Genomic DNA, 22871 nt, shown 5'->3' on the forward strand with positions numbered 1-22871 from the left:
GGGATCCCGCTAACATGTTTAACCCCGCCACATTATTTATGTATGTGTCTGTCCCAAGTCAGGAGCCTGTAATTCAGTGGTTGTCGTTTGTTTATATGTTACATGTTTGTTTTTCGTTCATTTTTTTATATAAATAAGGCCGTTAGTTATCTCGTTTGAATTGTTTTACATTGTCTTATCGGGGTCTTTTATAGCTGACTATGAGCTTTGCTCATTGTTGAAGGCCGTACAGTGACCTATAGTTGTTAATGTCTGTGTCATTTTGGTCTCTTGTGGACAGTTGTCTCATTGACAATAATACCACATCTTCTTTTTTATATAGAAAACTAAAGAATAAACAACACGAATCCCACCAAAAACTAGGGGTGATCTCAGGTGCTCCGGAAGAGTAGGCAGATCCTGCTCCACATGTGGAAAACATATCACATGTAAGAAACAGTTTTCTCGGTCAGTACTTTCCATTGACTTATTCCATTTAAAATACGTCTACCTTTGAAGTTTACCATGAGAATGTTCCAGACCTTCAAAGGAAAACTTTAAAAAGGCTAAGCTAAATTTAAATGATAGATGTGTAAATCTAGTTGGACAACATAACGATATGATAGATTTTACACAAGCTAGCTTGATTTTGTCAACTTGGTTAGAAATTATCATATAATCACTGTAAACAGTAATAGAGTAGTCATCGAGATGTGTTTAAGTTAGCAAGATAGGCATATATTCACACGATTTAACTCATTCTAGATACATTCACTTATAACACGGATCAACGACAAGTGCGAGGTTAACTAAATAGAGAATATTGGGCAAAAAATAAAGAACAGAAAATGGGCAATTTTTTTTAGAGAAAAAACGAGAATAATGGGTGCAAAAAAAAAAAAGAATGACTGCAAAAACTTAAGAACTGGGTAATAATATGAAATAAAGTTAGCCATTATTTTTTAAGATAAATGATTACATAAATAATGAGCGAAAAAAATATAAAGAATATAGGAATGAAGCACCACCCATCCATATCATCAAGTACCTTTAGATAGTCAACGATTCACAACATAATTTCGATCAGCTGCAATCGTAACATGTTAACAGTCCTACTAATGTTATACATGTATTTTGTACATGTGTTTCGTTTAAAATCTCTTTTTGGTAGTTTGATTTTTGTTTTAAAAATGGTATCTAAATGAATACCAAATTATAAAAAATGAAATACCACTGTCTTGTGTCTGGATTCTTTGCATTTTTATGTCATTTTTTAGCTTTAAAAATTACTTTTATTCTTTAAAATTCTGATGAAAATGCTTTTTTTTTCTGTAGTCTACATGTAGAATTTATGCCTTTTTTGGGGCAGTGGCTATTTGACCGGCACCGGCAAAATAGCAAATTTAATACATTAATGAAACATTAATAATATTAATACATTATTAAATATATTTTTTCTAAAATATATATAAAAAAAAGTTGATTTTCATATCTGTTAGTGTAAAATCTATACTGAGTTTAAATATCCTGCCATGTGATAAAAATAGTGCTATGTAAAACTGCATCATAACAAGAACTATCTTTAAAAAAGATATCCGACGTATTTAAATTTGAGTATATGTTTAAAACTATCATTTCAATAACCTTCAGAAGCACAATGACCTAATGATGCAGGACCTCTTTAATTAAATCTCCATCTAAATGTAACTACAAGAAGGCGATTGCAGTGCACCGAAAACCTGCATAGTTTGACACAATTTGTCCTTGGTGGCAACGCCCGTTCACTACCTTCATCTTGTGAACAACAATGCTCTAACTATCTAAAAATCAATGAATTACCAACAAAAGAACGTTACAAATTGTTTTGTGAATATGCGATTATATTTAAATAAGTGATTTACCATTTCAATAACGTGTTCTCTGTTTTTGTTCAGTATTCTCGGTTCTCGTATCTTTCTGTTTACTGTAACCGGAGAGCACGAATTTCATTACAAAATTGCGTGTCTCCACCGGGACTCGAACCCGGGACCTCTGTGTTACAAGGCAGCGCGCTAACCGACTGAGCTAAAGAAGTACTTCCTTAGCTCAACCGCTGACGGCTGACTAAGTATCTACTTAAGTTTTTTTTAAGGGAAGCAATCCCGTCACACTTCCCCCACCCCAAGAGTCATTATACTCTATAATGATGATATCTTCATCTTTTTTTTTATATTTATATTTTAACCTGGCTAGGTAATTCTTCTAACCGTGGGTTATTATTGGTGGGCGCCAATGTAACCGGAGAGCACGAATTTCATTACAAAATTGCTTGTCTCCACCGGGACTCGAACCCGGTACCTCTGTGTTACAAGGCAGCGCGCTAACCGACTGACTAAGTATCTACTTAAGTTTTTCTAAGGGAAGCAATCCCGTCACATTACATTCACCAAAACCCCGCGGAAATCTCACATGTGTAGGTGCGTTCTAAAAGTCATGTACGTTCGTACAACAAAGTAAATATTAAAAATTATATAATTGTCCCGAATAAACAGCTGTCATGGATGCAAAGAGCTATTGGAGAAACAATTATTTTAATAAAAAATATAAATCTTTGTAAGATCTAGTTCAAATCAAGGACGTATAACTAATATACGTCCTTGTTCAAATATTTATAGTTTTTCACTTGCTTTCCATCACGATATAATTAACGAGACGTTTTTTCAAACACAACCAAATCACCCACCATGACAGAATTTTGTCCAATCACAGAAAGGATTTTCGAGCATGCGTATTCTGTTGCCATAGTTATAAGCGTCCTTAAGTTCAAAGGGCACAAACCGAAACTTTACCGACTACGTCGGAAAAAAGACAATATCAAAAGTTGTTTGCTATGAATTTTAAATAGAAGGATGATTTAACATTTGCAATTGTTATTATAAAACCATTTTTTTGCCTTTCAAAGTTGTTTCATTCTAGCACATGATAAATGTTGCTACTCCAGACAGGAACTACACATTACACTCTCTTCCTTTGAATCAGCGGCATGTGTACATATGTATATAGGATTTTTTTCTCTTTAAATACGCTCTGCATAACTTCCCATGCATCTTTTTGACAAAATTTGTTCATCAGATCAATGTTTATAATTGAGTCCAAACAAGAGGCACTTAAAAGTTCAGGTCTTGTTTCAACTTGTTCCTTGATTATTAAAATGTTATTAACAGAGTTTTTTGCTAATTCTAATATAAGGAATCCATTTTCTTTGAAACTTTTCTTATGAAATGGCAAACAAATTATTACTTTTTTTATCAGCTTTTTTGGAAGTCCAATGTCATTTGGGCCTTTCTGCTTTTGTTTTAATGTAAACCTTATAGAGATTAAAGTTTTATTCCAACTCTGATATTTATATTCAGGTGAATCATTTGAGAATGCTGTAACAGTTTTCTTTTGAAATATACCACTTGTCTTAAGGTTTGTACTAAGTCATATACAGGTACATGATGGATTTTTCCATTTTATTTTATATAAATTATTAATTTAGATATTTAATTATTATTCTTACATTTTGATTCCAGTGAGACATTTTTTTTTAATGATTTTGATTTATTACTTAGCTTTTTAATTCTCTACTAAGCACATTTTATGATCAATCAACCGTTTTATTCAGTGCCGGCAAAATAGCCTTTTTCTATTTTGCCGGCGCCGGCTAGATAGCAAATATTTGCTATTTTGCCGTTGCCGGTCAAATAGCCACTGCCTTTTTTTTATTTGCCACATTTACTTTTGTTGCACCCCATTATTCTACTTTGTGTTGTTTATTTATTTATTTTTCTTTTTTTTTTTTTGCTTATTTTTCGCTGTTCTTTATTTTTTCTCTCAATATCCTATATTCTGTACACCCCATTCAGACCCTTAATAAATATCTAAAATTCAGTCCGTTGTGTATAAATATATATGTAAGTCAATATCGGTAACTGGTCACATTTTGAAATTCCGGAAGTAGAAAAGGAGAAGATAACTGAAATGTAAAGATTTGCCAAGCTGGCGATCCGGGTTGATAAATAAGAAATGTCCTCCTTATATGCTTACGATGACATTTATTAGGTATGAATAGGCAGAAAAAAATATATATTTATTTTGTAAAAGTAATTTAATGTCAAGACTTTGTATCGTCAATTTCATGATTCAATGAACTGATATTGATAAATATTTAAATTTTCCATATAATTTTGCGCAAAAACTGCAAGTAGTATATATACATTTTATTTTAAAGTCGGCTCTTATGTACAATCAACATAAGTCATGAGCTTAAACGAACTCTTTAAATCAACTTTAAGTATAACATGTAACTTCATAGTGTTGTAAAAGCGTTGACCGTGTGCACATTTTTAGAATGAAGCGCTTCCACGCTTCATACAAAATGTACTTCGGTCAACGCTTTTACACCCCAATAAAGTTATAAAAAGAAGCATTCAATTCTTAAATAAATACAAGTACATATACAAAAAATGTAAACATTAAACTGTTTGCACATACAACAGTGATTTACCATGTGTCTAAGTGTCTGGTGATTTTGTGCATTATCTGATTTCTTCATATCCACAATGCAGTAATCGGGAAGGACGTGCACCATGCGCCTATAGCGCATATCGACCACAATTGGCGCATAGAGTGACTTATGTAAGCGCCCTCGTGGTGCATGATATTTTTCACTTCGTTTCGATACGTTTAGATATCATCAAATGGATTTCAGATTGTGTTTCGTGCCGCCATGTGTGTGTAGACAAATTGTGTAATGTTCCTCCAATGATAAGAGCACCTATATATTTTTGGGACGTCTCACGTGTTTTCCTATGGAAATAATAGAACCATGGGGTGTAACTGATTACCCAAAAAATGTAATTAACCATCATTCATGATATGATTTTTTACAACTTTAAATTTGTGAAATTTGGCTAGTACAGACGAGATTTGTCTATAATTATTATCTTTTAAGTTAGTTCAGCGTGCTATAGTTTTGATTGAAAAACCCCAAAGCCTTTTTATGAATATAGTTTTTGTCTCCATAAAAGGTGGAAATAATGATTACATTTTTTGTACTCTCATTTAAGGGGTTGTTCCAAACCTTTTGAATAGATTTCTTCATAACGACAGTTTTCTTTTCTAGACCATCGTAAATGAAGAAGTTGAGAAATAAAACTATGCTTGAAACACGTGTGTCACTGACACATGTATGTGAACGACTTTAAAATAACCACTCAAATCATATATATTTATATTAAAGTCAAAGGATAAAGTTAAAATCAGAGATTTTTATTGCTTTAGAACATTATTCGCCATAATAACAGTTTCCTTTTCTAGACTATCATTAAAAGAAGGAGAGGAGAGGAGCAAGGTTTGGTGGTATTCACCCCACACCCCCAGTATTTATCGCCCTGGACAATACATGTATTCCAGAAGTGGTTAATACTGGCAAATACTGGTCAATTGAAATTTTCATTGTTGTTTTTATTATTAATTGAAGTAAAAACTTGATAAAAAGTCAAATACATTTAAACTTTAATCTTTATGCATGTTTTTTTCATTTATAACACTTATTCTTACTGATTTAAAATTTAGTAACATGTACTATGAATTGTGATATTTCATACTTTAGATATATAAAAATTGACATGTTATACTTCAAAGTTTATAAATCAATATATTTTTTATTCAAAATTTATGATTTTACAGGAAATTAGAATAAAAGTAATAAAACTACAGGTAAATGAAGTTACATGTATCTTTTTACCTATTACCTGATTGCCAGGTGTGAAAATTTAATTACTAAAACGACAGCCCCCAATAAATGTTGACAGTACATGGGTTGAAAGTAATAAAACAGATATTTGAAGACTCCCTTATAAACAATAAAATACCTCCTGTCTATTTAACTGTGTGACAAAAACCGTCTTTATACTGGAAATGGAAAGTTTGAACAGTGTTGAAGCAGGGACAAAACAGTTTTTTTCGTCTTTTTATTAGCTCACCTGGCCCGAAGAGCCAAGTGAGCTTTTCCCATCACTTGGCGTCCCGCATCCATCGTCGTTAACTTTTACAAAAATCTTCTCCTCTGAAACTACTGGGCCATTTAAACAAAACTTGGCCACAATCATCATTGGGGTATCTAGTTTAAAAAATGTGTGGCGTGACCCGGCCAACCAACCAAGATGACCACCATGGCTAAAAATAGAACATAGGGGTAAAATGTAGTTTTTGGCTTATAACTCAATAACCAAAGCATTTAGAGCAAATCTGACATGGGGTAAAATTGTTTATTAGGTCAAGATCTTTCTGCCTACAAATTTTCAGATGAATCCGACAACCCGTTGTTGGGTTGCTGCCCCTGAATTGGTAATTTTAGGGATTTTTTGCTGTTTTTGGTTATTATCTTGAATATTATTATAGATAGAGATAAACTGTAAACAGCAATAATGTTCAGCAAAGTTAGATTTACAAATAAGTCAACAGGACCAAAATGGTCAGTTGACCCCTTTAGGAGTTATTGACCTTTATAGTCAATTTTTAACCATTTTTAGCTCACCTGGCCCGAAGGGCCAAGTGAGCTTTTCCCATCACTTTGCGTCCAGCGTCCAGCGTCAGTCGTCGTTGTTAACTTTTACAAAAATCTTCTCCTCTGAAACTGCTGGGCCAAATTAAACCAAACTTGTCCACAATCATCATTGGGGTATCTAGTTTAAAAAATGTGTCCGGTGACCCGGCCAACCAACCAAGATGGCCGCCATGGCTAAAAATAGAACATAGGGGTAAAATGCAGTTTTTGGCTTATAACTCAAAAACCAAAGCATTTAGAGCAAATCTGACAGGGGTAATATTGTTCATCAGGTCAAGATCTATCTGCCCTGAAATTTTCAGATGAATCGGACATTTCGTTGTTGGGTTGCTGCCCCTGAAATGGTAATTTTAAGGAAATTTTGCTGTTTTTTGTTATTATCTTGAATATTATTATAGATAGAGATAAACTGTAAACAGCAATAATGTTCAGCAAAGTAAGATTTACAAATATGTCAACACGAACGAAATGGTCAGTTGACCCCTTTAGGAGTTATTGCCCTTTATAGTCAAATTTTAACCATTTTTTTGTAAATCTTAGTAATCTTTTACAAAAATCTTCTCCTCTGAAACTACTGGGCCAAATTAAACTTGGCCACAATCATCATTGGGGTATCTAGTTTAAAAAATGTGTGGCGTGACCCGGCCAACCAACCAAGATGGCCGCCATGGCTAAAAATAGAACATAGGAGTAAAATGCAGTTTTTGGCTTATAACTCAAAAACCAAAGCATTTAGAGCAAATCTGACAGCAGTAAAATTGTTCATCAGGTCAAGATCTTTCTGCCCTCGAATTTTCAGATGAATCCAACAACCCGTTGTTGGGTTTCTGCCCCTGAATTGGTAATTTTAGGGAATTTTTGCTGTTTTTGGTTATTATCTTGAATATTATTATAGATAGAGATAAACTGTAAACAGCAATAATGTTCAGCAAAGTTAGATTTACAAATAAGTCAACATGACCAAAATGGTCAACCTTAAAAATATGTTTGTTTGCAGTTTTCCGACTGTACCTTCAGACTGAAGGGTCGGTAGGTAGGAAAAATATTTTATTTTATATGCCAAAATACAGTTTAAACAAGCAGTTACACTAAACCAAGTTTCTTGTGAAGAAAAAAAAAACCATTTTAAAACAACAAACACTGGACATGCTGAAAACCAACATCAAATGAACAGGCATTTTCAGATAAAAATTTTTTAAACCAAAACTGAAACTTTAACATAGTGTCATTATCCAATTTATGACATAAAATATGGTATAATTATTAAATACTGGAACACTTATAAACAAGGAATGTCATTATGACTAGAACTGTTTTAAAGAAATATATTCAGACATGTATGCTTCTTGACTAGAATGTTTTCATGAGTAGAGTATTTTCATCAGAAAAATGTAGATATTAAAGATTTATAAGACAATGTATTAAAGAGTGTATTTTTAATAATAAAAAAAAATAACCATTGAATCTTCCTCAATTGAAAAAAAGGCAACTTGAAAAAAAAGTATTAAGACATTCGACTGTTTTCATATTTCTAACAATATTTAATTATATGTGATAAGGTTATATTTTTGACAGGCTTTAATGAAAACCAAAGAAATCTAAAGTTTGGGGTGAAATCCATAGCACCCCATTAAAAGTAAATGGTCTGTACTGAAATGTTTTTAATGCATAAAAAAAATTGGCAGCATAGCTCCTAAGGACATGTTTTAATTGAATTCACACAGGCCACACAGTTTGGGTATATTTAATATTGTAAGAAAGAGAATAATTGCAATGAGTGGGGCAGCCCCCCTTATCCTAAAGGAGCATACTCATTGCAATCGAAGATAGATTTGATATAGAGAGAGTATATTTATTTTTCAAGCTCATCATTCATTTTCTCTACATCTTTGTGTAGTTAGGGTTGCTTCTTATTGATTTGGCATGATCTATATCCATTAACATTTCAAATGAGCCCTTCCTCCCACAGGCACTTGTTTCTATCCATTGGAAGACCCACTATCAACGTATATTTACGAGGGGGTACTCTAAGGGAAAATACAATGCATATCACTTGAAAGAAAAACTTTTCATGAATCGAATGGTGTATGGAACAAAAAATTTGAGACTGAATTGACAGAGAAATAAGGGTTTTAAGCGGAGAGGTGAAAAAAGTAGTTGGGTACCTTCTCGTAAATATACGTTGATAGTGGGTCTTCCAATGGATAGAAACAAGTGCCTGTGCTTCCTCCGTACAGGCGTGTTTACAGATATCCATGAAGATTTAAGTCGCGGAGGAGTGGTTTCATCTTTGTCGTCTTCACAACGATTTGTAGAAAATATGCCATACTTCAAGCTGCTGTCGAATTATTTAACCACTGAAATTGGTTCCATAACGTCAGGCTCCACAGATTCTGTACCCGATTTGTTTGAGACAGAATGGTTATCGTGTCAGTTATGAATATCCGCTGCATCATCGTCAATGATATCATCACACATCATTACATGTGCCTGAATCTGTATAAACAGTTTACTAATAAACTTTTTTGTTTGTTATCTGTCTTAAAATTGACACGAGACGACAGTGTAAAGTACTCCTCCGTGACTTCATGGATACCTGTAAACAATTTCCATGTGCTTTATCATTAAATGGTCACATGAACGCTTGACGGGAAGCTAAGAAAAACCGAACTTGAAATGCGTAATTGACCCAGACTTTAAATCATTTCTGGAAAGGACCCAAAGTTCCGGATCGCGTCAATAGAAGTATTAAAAAAAATTTCTTCAAATATAAAGCAATAAAATTTTCACAGTCGGGAGGATTTTCAAGGGTCGGTCGGTAAACTGCAAACAAACAATATTTTAATTTAAGCCTTATAGTCAATTTTTAACCATTTTTCGTAAATCTTAGAAATCTTTTACAAAAATCTTCTCCTATGAAACTACTGGGCCAAATTAATCCAAACTTGGCCACAATCATCTTTGGGGTATCTAATTGAAAAAAATGTGTCCAGTGACCCGGCCATCCAACCAAAATGGCTGCCACGGCTAAAAATAGAACATAGGGGTAAAATGCAGTTTTTGGCTTATAACTCAAAAACCGAAGCATTTAGAGAAAGTCTGACAGGGTTAAATTGTCTATCAGGTCAAGATCTATCTGCCCTGATATTTTCAGACAAAACAGACACCCTGTTGTTGGGTTGCTGCCCCAGAATTAGTAATTTTAAGGAAATTTTGCAGTTTTTGGTTATTATCTTGAATATTATAATAGATAGAGATAAACTGTAAACAGCAATAATGTTCAGCAAAGTAAGATCTACAAATAAGTCAAATGACCAAAATTGTCAATTGACCCTTTATTGAGTTATTGCCCTTTATAGTTAATTTTTAGCATTTTTCATAAATTTTTGTAAATTTTTAGAAAATATTTTCCACTGTAATTACTGGGCCAAGTTCATTATAGATAGAGATAATTGTAGCAACAAGAATGTTCAGTAAAGTAAGATCTACAAACACATCACCATCACCAAAACACAATTATGTCATGAATTTATCTGTGTCCATTGTTTAATATGCACATAGACCAAGGTGAGCGACACAGGCTCTTGAGAGCCTCTAGTTATAATATTGTGTATACTTATTTATCAATGTAAATCACTGTTTATTAAGAATTTACAATAGAAATAGAAATAAAAAGCATAAAAAATGATTTAAACTCTTTCTGTATTCCATTATCAATAGTAATTGACCAGGTATAGAGTGTTTATTTGTAGTAATGACCACTTAAAATTTCAGTCGACCAGTATTTGCCAGTATTTCCCGTTAATTACCGGTATTTACCACTGGCATGGTCAACACTAGTATTAACCACTTTTTTGCCAACCTTGAGAAGAGGTGTCAAAATTTTGCTTCAAACACGTGCGTCGCAAAGTGGTAAATCCTTTATGTGAAATGCGACGGACGTCATTTAACCATATCATTTTGTCAAACAATACAATCAACACCTTTATTAATTAATCTTAACAAGTTCAAGGTGAATTACGAGTATTGTCTGATTAGGTAAAGTCTGAGAACCTCGAAAAAAAGTAAATAAACAAGATGGATGAAAATAAATCGCTATACATATTTCTTTCGCCAATGACGATTTTTAAACGCCACAATCATTATTTTTTCGCAAATTGTGAAAATGGCGACCACCAGCAGTAACCCTGGCTCTATCTGAACTTTATTTCGTTTATAGCATAAAATTCTACCTGTATTTTAAAATGGCATGCACAAAATGAACAGACATTTGAAGAGCTGTCAAAACAAGGAATTACTTAATATTGGATAAGGGCTTCCAAAATGGCCATATTGTCCAGACTTGACCTAAAAATTATATATTTTTAACTTGTTGTGTCAGACATCTAATGCAGGTTTGCAATTTTAAAATACATTTAGTTCTGAAGTTTATGCAATCTATTTTATTTTTGACCTGACCTTTTGCCTTAAACAGCAACACATTTCCGGTCATAAAAGAGACTTTTAAATGAGGAATAATTACCATCAAAAACAAACCCTACTTTATTAACATATCAACATAAGTTTTCATTGGGAAGCATGCCTCAAAACCCTTCTAGTTGATTCTGCTAGAATTAGGTGATTGATGAAATTTTCTTGGATTACATGTAGTTAAAATATTTTTAAATAGTAAAATCTAATGACATGTTATTTGCTAGTCCATAGGACTAGTGGCTTATAATGATTTTTGGATCAGATAGTTTGGTATAAAATTGATTTATGACATATGATTTCAAAACTAATTATCTAGAAGTTGTTTTATAAGGAGGGACACTTTCAGGCATGCTATGATATATATTATTAGAATACAGCAAATGATTTTTCCAGCACTATCACCCTTTAATTTATGTTTTTTTGGGGACCAGGGAGAGGGAGTGAAGATATACAATGTAGGAAACAGCTTGTCTGAAAACATTACCATGCGAAGGAATTTTTATTTTGTTTATCCAGATACAATGTATAGAAACTTAGAATGTTTTACCCGTTTCATAACAACTTCTTTTACTTGTTTACATCTACAAATGTACAAGAGACTTTGTACATTGTGGGATCCCTGTATGAAGATGTGCAAATCAATTTAGCTTTTGATACTGTAATTATGCCCCTATCAACCTATACATTTTTACATAACTGACCTTGTCATCACAATTCTTGCACCATTGTTTATGGTATCAAAATAAAACTTCAATCCACAACGCAAAGGATATTAGTGCAGCTTAGTGGACAGTTTTAAATGTAGTTTATACATTTTTATAATTACACTATATGCATTTCATCTCTTTTTGTAGCCATATACACAATTAGCAATGTTTGCCAAATTGAAAAAGAAAATAGAAGAGCAGGATGGAGGTGCTGGAGATGGAAACAGAACATTAAGTCCTCTGAAAGGTAAACAGAGAATTATTCACACAATGTTGTAAATCTTCTTGCTCATTGCATTGAAAGTCACAAAATGTCTCTCCTTCCTTAATGGGGCATTACATATGTAGTTGCAAAATTCATATACACTGATTATCATCAAAATATTATGAAGTGCTTCACTAAATGTAACAATCATTCACAGATATAGTAAAATGCAAGTGGAGGATCAAGTAATTTTTATAAGAGGGGTCCCACTGACTGACTATTTGGGGGCCAGCTCCAGTTATGCTTCAGTGATTCCCTATATAATCAACCAAATTTTTTCACAAAAGACATAAACTTTCTCAACAAACAACAAGTTGTTACTAAGCAAACCGTCTAATTAGTGAATGAAAAATTTCTTTGGAGATTACAGAAATTATCATGTCCTCACTATTACATAAAGATGATAAATTCAGAGGGAAGCAAGCCTGTGCACATTTTCAATGACAATTTTATGTTGAAAAATATTTCAAGAAACTGATTATGACAAAATATTGATTACTACCTAGGAGTATATAAAGGATTGGTTCTGGACTATTCTTATATTATACAAGTCTATTTAATCTCCAGAATAGTGTCAAGTCCTAGGATCCTGAAACAGACAAAGTCTGACATGACATAAACTGAAACCTGTTTGACCAAAATTACAGAATGGGAACAGGTCACAAAATTTTCTGATCAAAGATTATGTCATTTCATTGAGATTGTGGTGTTCTGTCAAAGGCAGTTATTGCTTGCCAATGAATTACATTTACTATTGAATAAAATATTGTTATGCCTTTACAAATACTTTTTTTTTCCATATCAATTTGTAGGAACCTCATCAGTACAAAGTCCTTCATGGAAAGATCATCGTGGATATGAATCCGATAGTTCTAGTTCTGCTTTACAGTCTCCTACACCGTTTGGTGCTTCACGAGAAGATGTGAGTATAGATTATATCGATCTGTATGAAAAGGCTAAAACAAATAATGCATGTGTTTCCGCTTACATCCTGGAAAAAAAACAGGGTTGGTAGGTAGACAATTTCATTTTATTTTACAATCATTTTTTAGCTGGTTACTTCCAGGGAATCAGTCTGGTTTTAACAGTGCTTGTTCTAGAATGTGTCAGGGTGGGCACTAAAAATAAGTGTAGGTAGGGTAAGCGCTAGTTATTTTTTTGTTTGGCTTAAGGTGCATTCGTTGATATTTTGCAAGAGGTGATTAACTACAAAATGACAAAACATTAGTCTCAATCCTGCAAAAAAAATGTTTCAGTTATATAATAATATTCTATAACTAGACTTCACTAAAGCAAATTGTTATAAACATGTACAGAAAGTAGGATGTAGTTTTATTGCTTTTGCTTCTAGCTTCGAGATCCAGGTGGTTCAAGAGAAGAAGTTCTTGCATCCTTGCTAAAAAGAACAGAACAATGTAAAAAATTTGAAGGAAAAATAACTGGTAAGAAATAAACTACATATATATTAAGATAATAATTTATGCATTAGTTTTTAACCAAGATGTAGGAAATGGAAATTCTTTTTTATGTATAGTACCAATTCTCTCCACAAAACTTCAATTAAATTTTAATTTTAGTATATTATATGTTATAGAGAGCATTAGTTTTAAAAGAAATGCATGATTTACTAAGTACCAAATATGCAATTTGCCTAAAATATTGAATATCAAATAAAACGTAATACATGTACAGAAAAAATAAAAGGAGCATTGTCACCCTCCATGAGATGGTACAAGAAAATATTTAAGGAAGGACTGTAATATTTTTTCTATCTATGAAGAAATAACATAAAAAATTTGGTGCACACTGAATAACGTGCGCAGCAGGTTATTTAACAGTGTACATTTTTTATGTTAATACGAATAGACAGACAAAATATTACAGTCATTTCTTAGAATTTAATTCTAAATTCCATTTTAAACCGCAGAAAACCTGTTAAAGTGTTGATGACGTCACGGTCACATAACTAAATTATGTCTATGGGCTGATAACAAAATAACATCAGCCAATCAGAAGACATGTTACATCCAAAATTAAATTATTATTAAATATTCCTGTATGATAAGTTTATTTTATATCTTATTTTATTGGTTAGCATCATGGCAACCAATAAGTTTATACATAAACAGTACAAACTCATTTTGTGATTTGAGGTGTGAAAATTCTTGCAAGGAAATACTTTTTCACACTTTTTATGCCCCCACCATAGCAGAGGGAGAATTTGATTTTACTCTTGTCTGTCTGTGTGTCCCAAAGTTGGTTTCCATTCTCAAACTTTAGTTTGCCTCAACTAAATGTTATGAAACTTATACAAAATGCTTATTACCACAAAACACAGATCAAGTTTGAATTTTGGTGGCATTATTTTATGGTTGTAGAGTTATGATCCTTTACAAATGGTAAAAATAATTGTTTTGTAGAGATTGCAGTGTTTGCATGCTTAAAAAAATGAAACAATTATTAGAAATTATTTTATCTTTTTTACTGCTTTTTCATACATTTGTATATGTATATGAATTTAGCAAATGCTTTCTTTTGAAGAATATGCTGCAATAATAAAGGAGAAAAACAAAAATATAGAAAGACTAGAATCATCATTACAGAGTCAAGAAGCAGGTTAATTATTTACTTCATTTGATTTTTACTTTTGGTTTTTGTTTACATATTATTGTGGATTCATTATAATTTTAACCAATTGTGTTGAGTTTTGTGGGAACAGGTTAACCACTAATTCAAATGGTCACCAAATTACAGAGTTTCTATAGTCTTTTTATGCAGAGATTGGCAAAACCACAAAATCAAATAACTATGAAAATGCAAGTTTTCCTCAAGCCTCTAAAATTGATACCCACAACCAATTTTCGTGGATTGTGGATTTTCCTAGATATGTGATTTTGTGATTCTAGCAAAGTCTGAATACATTTTTATAGTAACTTATATTTTGTTGAACATTTAAATTTGTGGTTCACCTGTACCCACGAAACCCAAGAAAATTGGCATCTGCGAATAATAATGAATCCCCAGTACTATAAATAAGAGGACATAGTAATCCAGTTTTTCTGGCCATATTTTGCATGTTGTTACTCATCAACAACATTGACCAACTTTCACTTCAATCATAACACTCAATATAATTGTACCTGAATTGTTGTGTATAAAAAAGATTGGAATTTCTTTTAAAAGATTTTTCTACTTATAGCATTTGCCTGAATGTTAAAAAAAATTGATTGGTATTTGTAAATCCCTACTACAGGCCTGAGTACCGGAAGATGTACCAAAAACAATTCTACCATCACAGGAAGTGACCAGATACATTCTTACCACCAGGGGATATGATAAAAAAAGTTTATACTAACAATTCTTCAACTGAAAGACCAAATATACAAACATGTCAAAGTTTTCATTCACTTCGCTTCACTGATTTTGCATTTGACATTTTATGGGGTAAAATAAATAACATCTGTAACAGATAAATAATTCCAAGTGACGAATAAAAGAAAGTTGAGGTATATCATGGAATTAAATGATTTTAAATTTTGAATAAAAGATTAAATGTTTCAAAAAGATCTAACTCTATTAATTAACCTACATATGTAGCAGAAATAAACAAACTTTTCATTTGAACTTTCAGGTCATGAACAGAAGATAAATGAATTAAAGGAGCAAAATCAGATGAACCAATCAAAGATGGCTGAAACATTTTCATTTTCTTTAAAGAAGAAAGATGAGGTAAGTTAGGGAATTGCACCTTCCACTAGGGTAGGTAAGTTGTTAGGGAATTGCACCTTCCACTAGAGGAGGTAAGTTGTTAGAGAATCGCACCTTCTCCTAGGGGAGGTAAGTTGTTAGAGAATTGCACCTTCCACTAGGAAATGTCTGTTATAGCATGCAATTACTGACAGATTGTTTTGCCCTTTGCTTGTTGATCAATGTTATTTTCAGTGTTATCCTTTCATGGCATTAATATTCAAAATACATCTTTCCCTCAGTTCCAAAATAGAATTTAAAAGGTTTTTTGTTGTTGTTTCAAACAAATCTAACTCTATAGATTAACCATCTATCTGCATTTCAATTAATTGCTGAAAAACCAAACAAATGTCTTCTATGGAAGACTCACACCAAAGTTACATCTATACCTGCAACAATATGAAAAGCTTTATTTCAAATTACCTCCAGATATATCAGTTCAACTATTTCCAAATGTTTAATTCATAAATTTCTGTGTAGGAAAAAGACGAGTTATGGGCAAAAATAACAGAATATGAAGAATACAAAGATAAATTGTATAAACAAGAGGAGGAAAAAGAAGAACTTCAAGGACTGGCATCACAAGAGCTGGCCAAGATTAAACATTTGGTAAATACTCTTAACAATGTTGATCTCTGTAGTAGAAAGACTCTGCCATAAAGGAATAAAATATAGAGGTTACTTGATATGCCACTAAGAAAAAAACTAAATGTTGAATATTCTGATTACAAAAAATGCATGGCCCATTAATTACTACAGGAAATGTGAAGAATCTTTCCATAGGAATTAATAGAAATGATTTTGAAATCAGAATAATTTATTAAATCAGAAGATTACTTGTACAGTGTACTTCGTGGATTAGGAGTTTTGTAGATAATCTGTAGGGAATAGAAGAAGAGCAATTCCTTGTCCAAAAGTCAGAAATCAAAACCATTTTTATTTGTATGAATATGTTGTGCAATCATTCTAAAAGAATTTAAGTCTGTTAAACATAGAAATAAAAGATGATTCACAATAAGATATTGAGGACTCTGTACTGTATCATAACTTAACAAGCAGAAACTAAATATTTTGTGCAAAAAAAAAGCCATTTAGCTTTATAATGTCATGTTTGTTCATTCCTGTTGCCTAGTCTCTTTTAAAACAATTGTTTGTATGTAAGAACATAAAGTATTTGGGTTTTGTAGCTCTGTTGTATTGTTTTTAAACTTCTTTATTGCTATTTACAGCTTTTTCTTTTTATAAACTATTCATTAACAAATATTTAGATTGAATTCTATTTGTGTTCCAGCTCTTGAATACTGAAGAAGAATTGACAAGAGTTAAAAATGAGTTAAAGGAGACCCAATCTTGTTTAGATGTAGCAGAGAGCACTGTCAAAGATTTAGAAAACAAAATGACAGATCTGGAGGAAGATAGAAAACATGTAACACTTCAAAGGTTTGCTTATTTACAGTCATGCATAATGCAGAAAAAAACATTTATTTAAGGAATGACTGTAATATTTTTTCTGTCTATGAAGAAATAACATAAAAAATGTGGTGCACACTGAATAACATGTGTAGCGTGTTATTTAACAGTGTGCACCACATTATTTATGTTATTTCGAATAGACAGAAAAAAATATTACAGTCATTTCTTATAATTGAATTCTAAATTCCATTTTAAACTGTAGAAAACCATGAAAAAAAGTTGATGACATCACGGTCACATGACTAAATTATGTCTATGGGTTCATAACAAAATAACGTCAGCCAATCAGAAGACGCGTTACATACAAAATTAAATTATTAATCTATAAAGTCCTTTATCTATATAACATAGGTATATATAAAAAATGACAACAACACTTTAGAATTTTCATACGTCTGACACACTTTTCTGGATATATCTTCATCAAGTATGCTAAAAGCTAAATATTTTAAATCTAAGGAAGTATAAGAACTGAAACAGTTGAAGAGCTCTATGACCAAAAAAGACCCCAAAAATAGCCAAATCCATCTATTATATATATTTTCACCTTTTTTGTATGTTTAATTCACTTATGAAATTGGGTTATATCGTGCAAATATTGATGATGTAAAATTTCAAAACACACACAGGAAAATCAAGTTTATAAACACACAAATAACAAATAAAAATATTATATATATTTTTTTAGGAGAAATATGCTAAATATGTCCAAAATATACAAGAAACTGAAATAATTTTTATGCTGGGACTTCCATTTAAAAGATACGGTAATATTTTGTTGAATATGTTCATACTGATTTTTTCAGTGATAAACTAACAGAGGAAAACAGAATTTTGTCAAAGATGATAAGCAGTCTATCTAAAGAGAAAGAAAAATTAAAAGAAGAAAGTGATTTAAACCAGAAAGTATTAAATGAGGTATGACAATAACATTAACTTGGCTGTTAGATTAACCCTTTCAACGCTACACAAAAAAATAGAAAAATGGCTGCTGCTGCTGCATTTTTTTTGTGTTCATTCGTTAGAACAGTATATTCCTTTCAGACTGCTGTATCTTTTTATACGACCGCAAAATTTGAAAAATTTTTCGTCGTATATTGCTATCACGTTGGCGTCGTCGTCTGCGTCGTCGTCGTCGTCCGAAATACTTTTAGTTTTCGCACTCTAACTTTAGTAAAAGTGAATGGAAATCTATGAAATTTTAACACAAGGTTTATGACCACAAAAGGAAGGTTGGTATTGATTTTGGGAGTTTTGGTCCCAACATTTTAGGAATTAGGGGCCAAAAAGGGCCCAAATAAGCATTTTCTTGGTTTTCGCACTATAACTTTAGTTTAAGTAAATAGAAATCTATGAAATTTTGACACAAGGTTTATGACCACAAAAGAACGGTTGGGATTGATTTTGGGAGTTTTGGTTTCAAAGTTTAGGAATAAGGGGCCAAAAAAGGGCCCAAATAAGCATTATTCTTGGTTTTCGCATAATAACTTTAGTTTAAGTAAATAGAAATCAATGAAATTTAAACACAATGTTAATGACTACAAAAGGAAGGTTGGTATTGATTTTGGGAGTTTAGGTCCCAACAGTTTAGGAATTAGGGGCCAAAAAGGGACCCAAATAAGCATTTTTCTTGGTTTTCGCACCATAACGTTAGTATAAGTAAATAGAAATCTATGAAATTTAAACACAAGGTTTATGACCATAAAAGGAAGGTTGGTATTGATTTTGGGAGTTTTGGTCCCAACAGAATAAGGGGCCCAAAGGGTCCAAAATTAAACTTTGTTTGATTTCATCAAAATTGAATAATTGGGGTTCTTTGATATGCCGAATCTAACTGTCATGACTGTGTATGTAGATTCTTAACTTTTGGTCCCGTTTTCAAATTGGTATACATTAAGGTCCAAAGGGTCCAAAATTAAACTTAGTTTGATTTTGACAAAAAATGAATCAGTTAGGTTCTTTGATATGCTGAATCTAAAAATGTACTTAGATTCTTGATTATTGGCCCAGTTTTCAAGTTGGTCCAAATCGGGGTCCAAAATTAAACTTTGTTTGATTTCATCAAAAATTGAATAAATGGGGTTCTTTGATATACCAAATCTAACTGTGTATGTAGATTCTTCATTTTTGGTCCTGTTTTCAAATTGGTCTACACTAAAGTCCCAAGGGTCCAAAATTAAACTTAGTCTGATTTTAACAAAAATTGAAATCTTGGGGTTCTTTGATATGCTGAATCCAAAAATGTACTTAGATTTTTTATTATGGGCCCAGTTTTCAAGTTGGTCCAAATCAGGATCTAAAATTATTACATTAAGTATTGTGCAATAGCAAGTCTTTTCAATTGCACAGTATTGCGCAATGGCAAGAAATATCTAATTGCACAATATTGTGAAATAGCAATTTTTTTTTTAATTAGAGTTATCTTTCTTTGTCCAGAATAGTAAGCAAGAAATATCTAATTGCAAAATATTGTGCAATAGCAAGATTTTTTTATAATTGGAGTTATCTTTCTTTGTCCAGAATCAACTTAAATCTTTGTTATATACAATATACAATGTATATTCACCTTTTACTACCAACTGATAAATTAAAATAATCTTTACCATTCAGTGATAACAAGCAGTTTTTTTACATCTTAATATTTTATGATGTATTTAAATGAGTAGTTATTGTTGCAAACTCCATTAGAAATTTTAATTGAGATTAGTTTTGGAATAAGGGAAAGGGGGATGTGATTAAAAAAATTGGGTTCAATTTTTCTCATTTGAAATTTCATAAATAAAAAAGAAAATTTCTTCAAACATTTTTTTGAGAGGATTAATATTCAACAGCATAGTGAATTGCTCTAAGAGAAACAAAAATTTTAAGTTCATTAGAACACATTCATTCTGTGTCAGAAACCTATGCTGTGTCAACTATTTAATCACAATCCAAATTTAGAGCTGAATCCAGCTTGAATGTTGTGTCCATACTTGCCCCAACCGTTCAGGGTCAACCTCTGCGGTCGTATAAAGCTACGCCCTGCGGAGCATCTGGTTTATTATAAGAGATACAGAGAAAGTTATTGCATGAAAAATGCTCAGGAGAGTATGAACTGTAATGTTTCATTAAAATTTTTATAAGGTTCCCTGCTTTTTCAGGTAATTAATAGGTTAAAGGTGTAATTTATTACATTTGTGTTGAAATTTGAATAAAAACTACTTTTAGTCTTCATCTATTTTGTTGTTTTATCTGCCATATAATAAAGAAGACAACAATTGCTCGATTCCGTAGCATATTGCACCATACACAACGTATTATGTAATTGTGGCACAAATCAGTGGCTCCATCCTCAAAATTTTCAGTCAACCTCTGTTTTTCCCCCTTTTTCTACGTCTCATAATGATCGATCAAATCATATTTCCCACACCAATTGAATGTAATAAACACATTGAGATAACAAGAAACCTTTTAACTCATCCTCGTTGTCAGTTTTGCCATAGAAATGCTGAAATATTTCCATATTTACAGCTTCGTTTCCAATTTTCACCATTTGCATTTGTCAAAATATTTGTTTTTATTTTCCGTCAATTTTCCTTCTGCTGCATGATTTTACAATAAAAATTGCCGGGATTTCAAGTGCAAATGAGACCTTGTATATCCTCGATTCATACAAGGAAAAATTAGAGAGGACCCGAATGAAAACCGAATGGTTTAAGAGTCCTTATGAAAAATCCATTGTCATTGCGGCATATGCCGTGAATAGCAGTGGCGGACGGCGTATGTCATTGCAGCATATGCCATGTATAGCGTTGAAAGGGTTACGGTAAAATATATTGCACAAGAAACTGATATAGAATTTTTGTACCTTATCTAATTTGTTAGACTCATACATATAGAAATCATAACACAAGCAAATAAAGTTAAAGGAACATATACATTAGACTGAAAATGGATCCATTAGCTAAATACCAAAATCATTGACAGTACAGCATTTTCTGGGGAAATTAACATCACAAAGCCATTATCTTCATGTCACATATATAATATAGAGAATAATACATGGCAAAATCTGTATCATATGCCGTATCATCCTGAGATACCAATATCAGCCCGAGGGCCTTTAGGCCCAAGGGATGATATTGGTTGAGTGTGATAAGGCATGTGATACGGATTTGCCATGTTTTATACCTTTATCATATATTTCAACAGGAGAGTATATATGAACTGCTTCCCTAGCACCTGGGTTACCCTCAGTTCTACTTTTATCTTGTTTTAAAGCTTTAAAAGAACAACCAAATTACTCATCCGAAGCACCTGGAATACCTTACAATTTGCGTGCTGTTGTATTAATATTATTTTTTTATTGTAATTGTGTGTGTGTTTTGTATGGTATTTCATTGAGTTCTGTAAGTTGCATTTCGTGTGACACAAATTATGAAAACTCGCCGTTTGTAAAGTCACATGCAAAACACTGACGTCATTCAATAAATTGCGTCACGCCCACACAACCCATTTTAAGGAAAAATATTTCTTGAGAAGCTTGCATAAATTAAAACAGCCTTCATGTAAAAATGAAGAAAAAAAAATTAGTAGGGGTGTGATAAAGGGTGCGCGTCAAAGTTGTGCAATATGTATTAAACAGCAGGCTATTTATCAAATATTCAAAACTACTGTATTAACTTCTAAATATATGATAAATATATTATATTTATTGTAAGCTAGGGGTTTACTAAATGAGTCTGATTAAATTTACTAACCTGAGTCTGATGAAACTTACACTTGTGTAATTGTAAAAATGTATAGAAGATAAAATTAGATTTTATTCAAACTTATCCTATGTTATTAGAACTACATGTACATAGTTCACAATTATATGATATTTTTGCAGAAGTGTGCAGTTTTATCAACAGTAGAAGAAAAGAAAATAGATATAGAAAATCAACATCAAACTCTGCAATATAATTATGATACTCATAAAACTAAGGTAATATAGATTTACTTAGAGAAAGAAGCTAATGATAGAACATATATTTTGAATATTCAGCGACTACTTCTTGTTTAGGTATTTATTTATTTGTAAATAAACTAAATTGTAAAGAGAGGCATGCTTGCCATTGATTTATGGTAAACATACTTCAAAATAACAATTCATTTCCCCACAAACTATGAAAATTAACACCCATGTTATAAGGTTTTTACAACTGTATATTTTAAGAATATAGAATTAAGGTACAACTTAGTGTCTATCTAAGCAGCATTGCTTATATTCAAGAATAAAAGTCACCAAAAAAATGACAAAGAACAATTTACTCATTAAAACTTCTCTACAAATATTGACACTTCTTCAGTATTTTAACTTTTAGTGAAAGGTTGTCAGGTTAATTGAACTCTAACTACCTCAAGGATATAAAAACTGTTATTATTATGTATCCATATTTGACCAAAAGAAATCATTGAGAATACAATTCCATTTTTCAGACAAATAAACTTATAGAGGAAAAAGATGAACATATAGAACAGTTAAAAGAAAGAATACATGTACTAGAACAGAGGTTTCAGGGCCAGGGTTTATCAGGAGATGACAGGGTATCAGCTTTAGAATCAGAGGTCAGTACATATACATGAAGTGTCAGGTTCTGTAAACTGAAACTGT

At 32.0% G+C, this 22871-nt stretch overlaps 1 protein-coding gene across 1 annotated transcript in view; it reads left to right on the forward strand.

The window, feature by feature from the left end:
• The first annotated feature begins 3957 nt into the window (after positions 1-3957).
• The window catches only part of LOC143064206 (uncharacterized), a 36050-nt gene continuing 17136 nt past the window's right edge, over positions 3958-22871 (forward strand). Inside the window, exons 1-11 of the mRNA XM_076236858.1 lie at positions 3958-4062; positions 11899-11998; positions 12829-12938; positions 13368-13458; positions 14558-14632; positions 15648-15745; positions 16244-16372; positions 17055-17203; positions 18043-18154; positions 22107-22202; positions 22697-22825. Coding sequence (XP_076092973.1) covers positions 11917-11998; positions 12829-12938; positions 13368-13458; positions 14558-14632; positions 15648-15745; positions 16244-16372; positions 17055-17203; positions 18043-18154; positions 22107-22202; positions 22697-22825 — 1071 coding nt within the window. The 5' untranslated portion in view covers positions 3958-4062; positions 11899-11916. The remainder of the gene's footprint in view (positions 4063-11898; positions 11999-12828; positions 12939-13367; positions 13459-14557; positions 14633-15647; positions 15746-16243; positions 16373-17054; positions 17204-18042; positions 18155-22106; positions 22203-22696; positions 22826-22871) is intronic.

This window comes from Mytilus galloprovincialis, chromosome 2 (genome assembly GCF_965363235.1).
Source record: "Mytilus galloprovincialis chromosome 2, xbMytGall1.hap1.1, whole genome shotgun sequence".
NCBI classification, from domain to species: domain Eukaryota; kingdom Metazoa; phylum Mollusca; class Bivalvia; order Mytilida; family Mytilidae; genus Mytilus; species Mytilus galloprovincialis.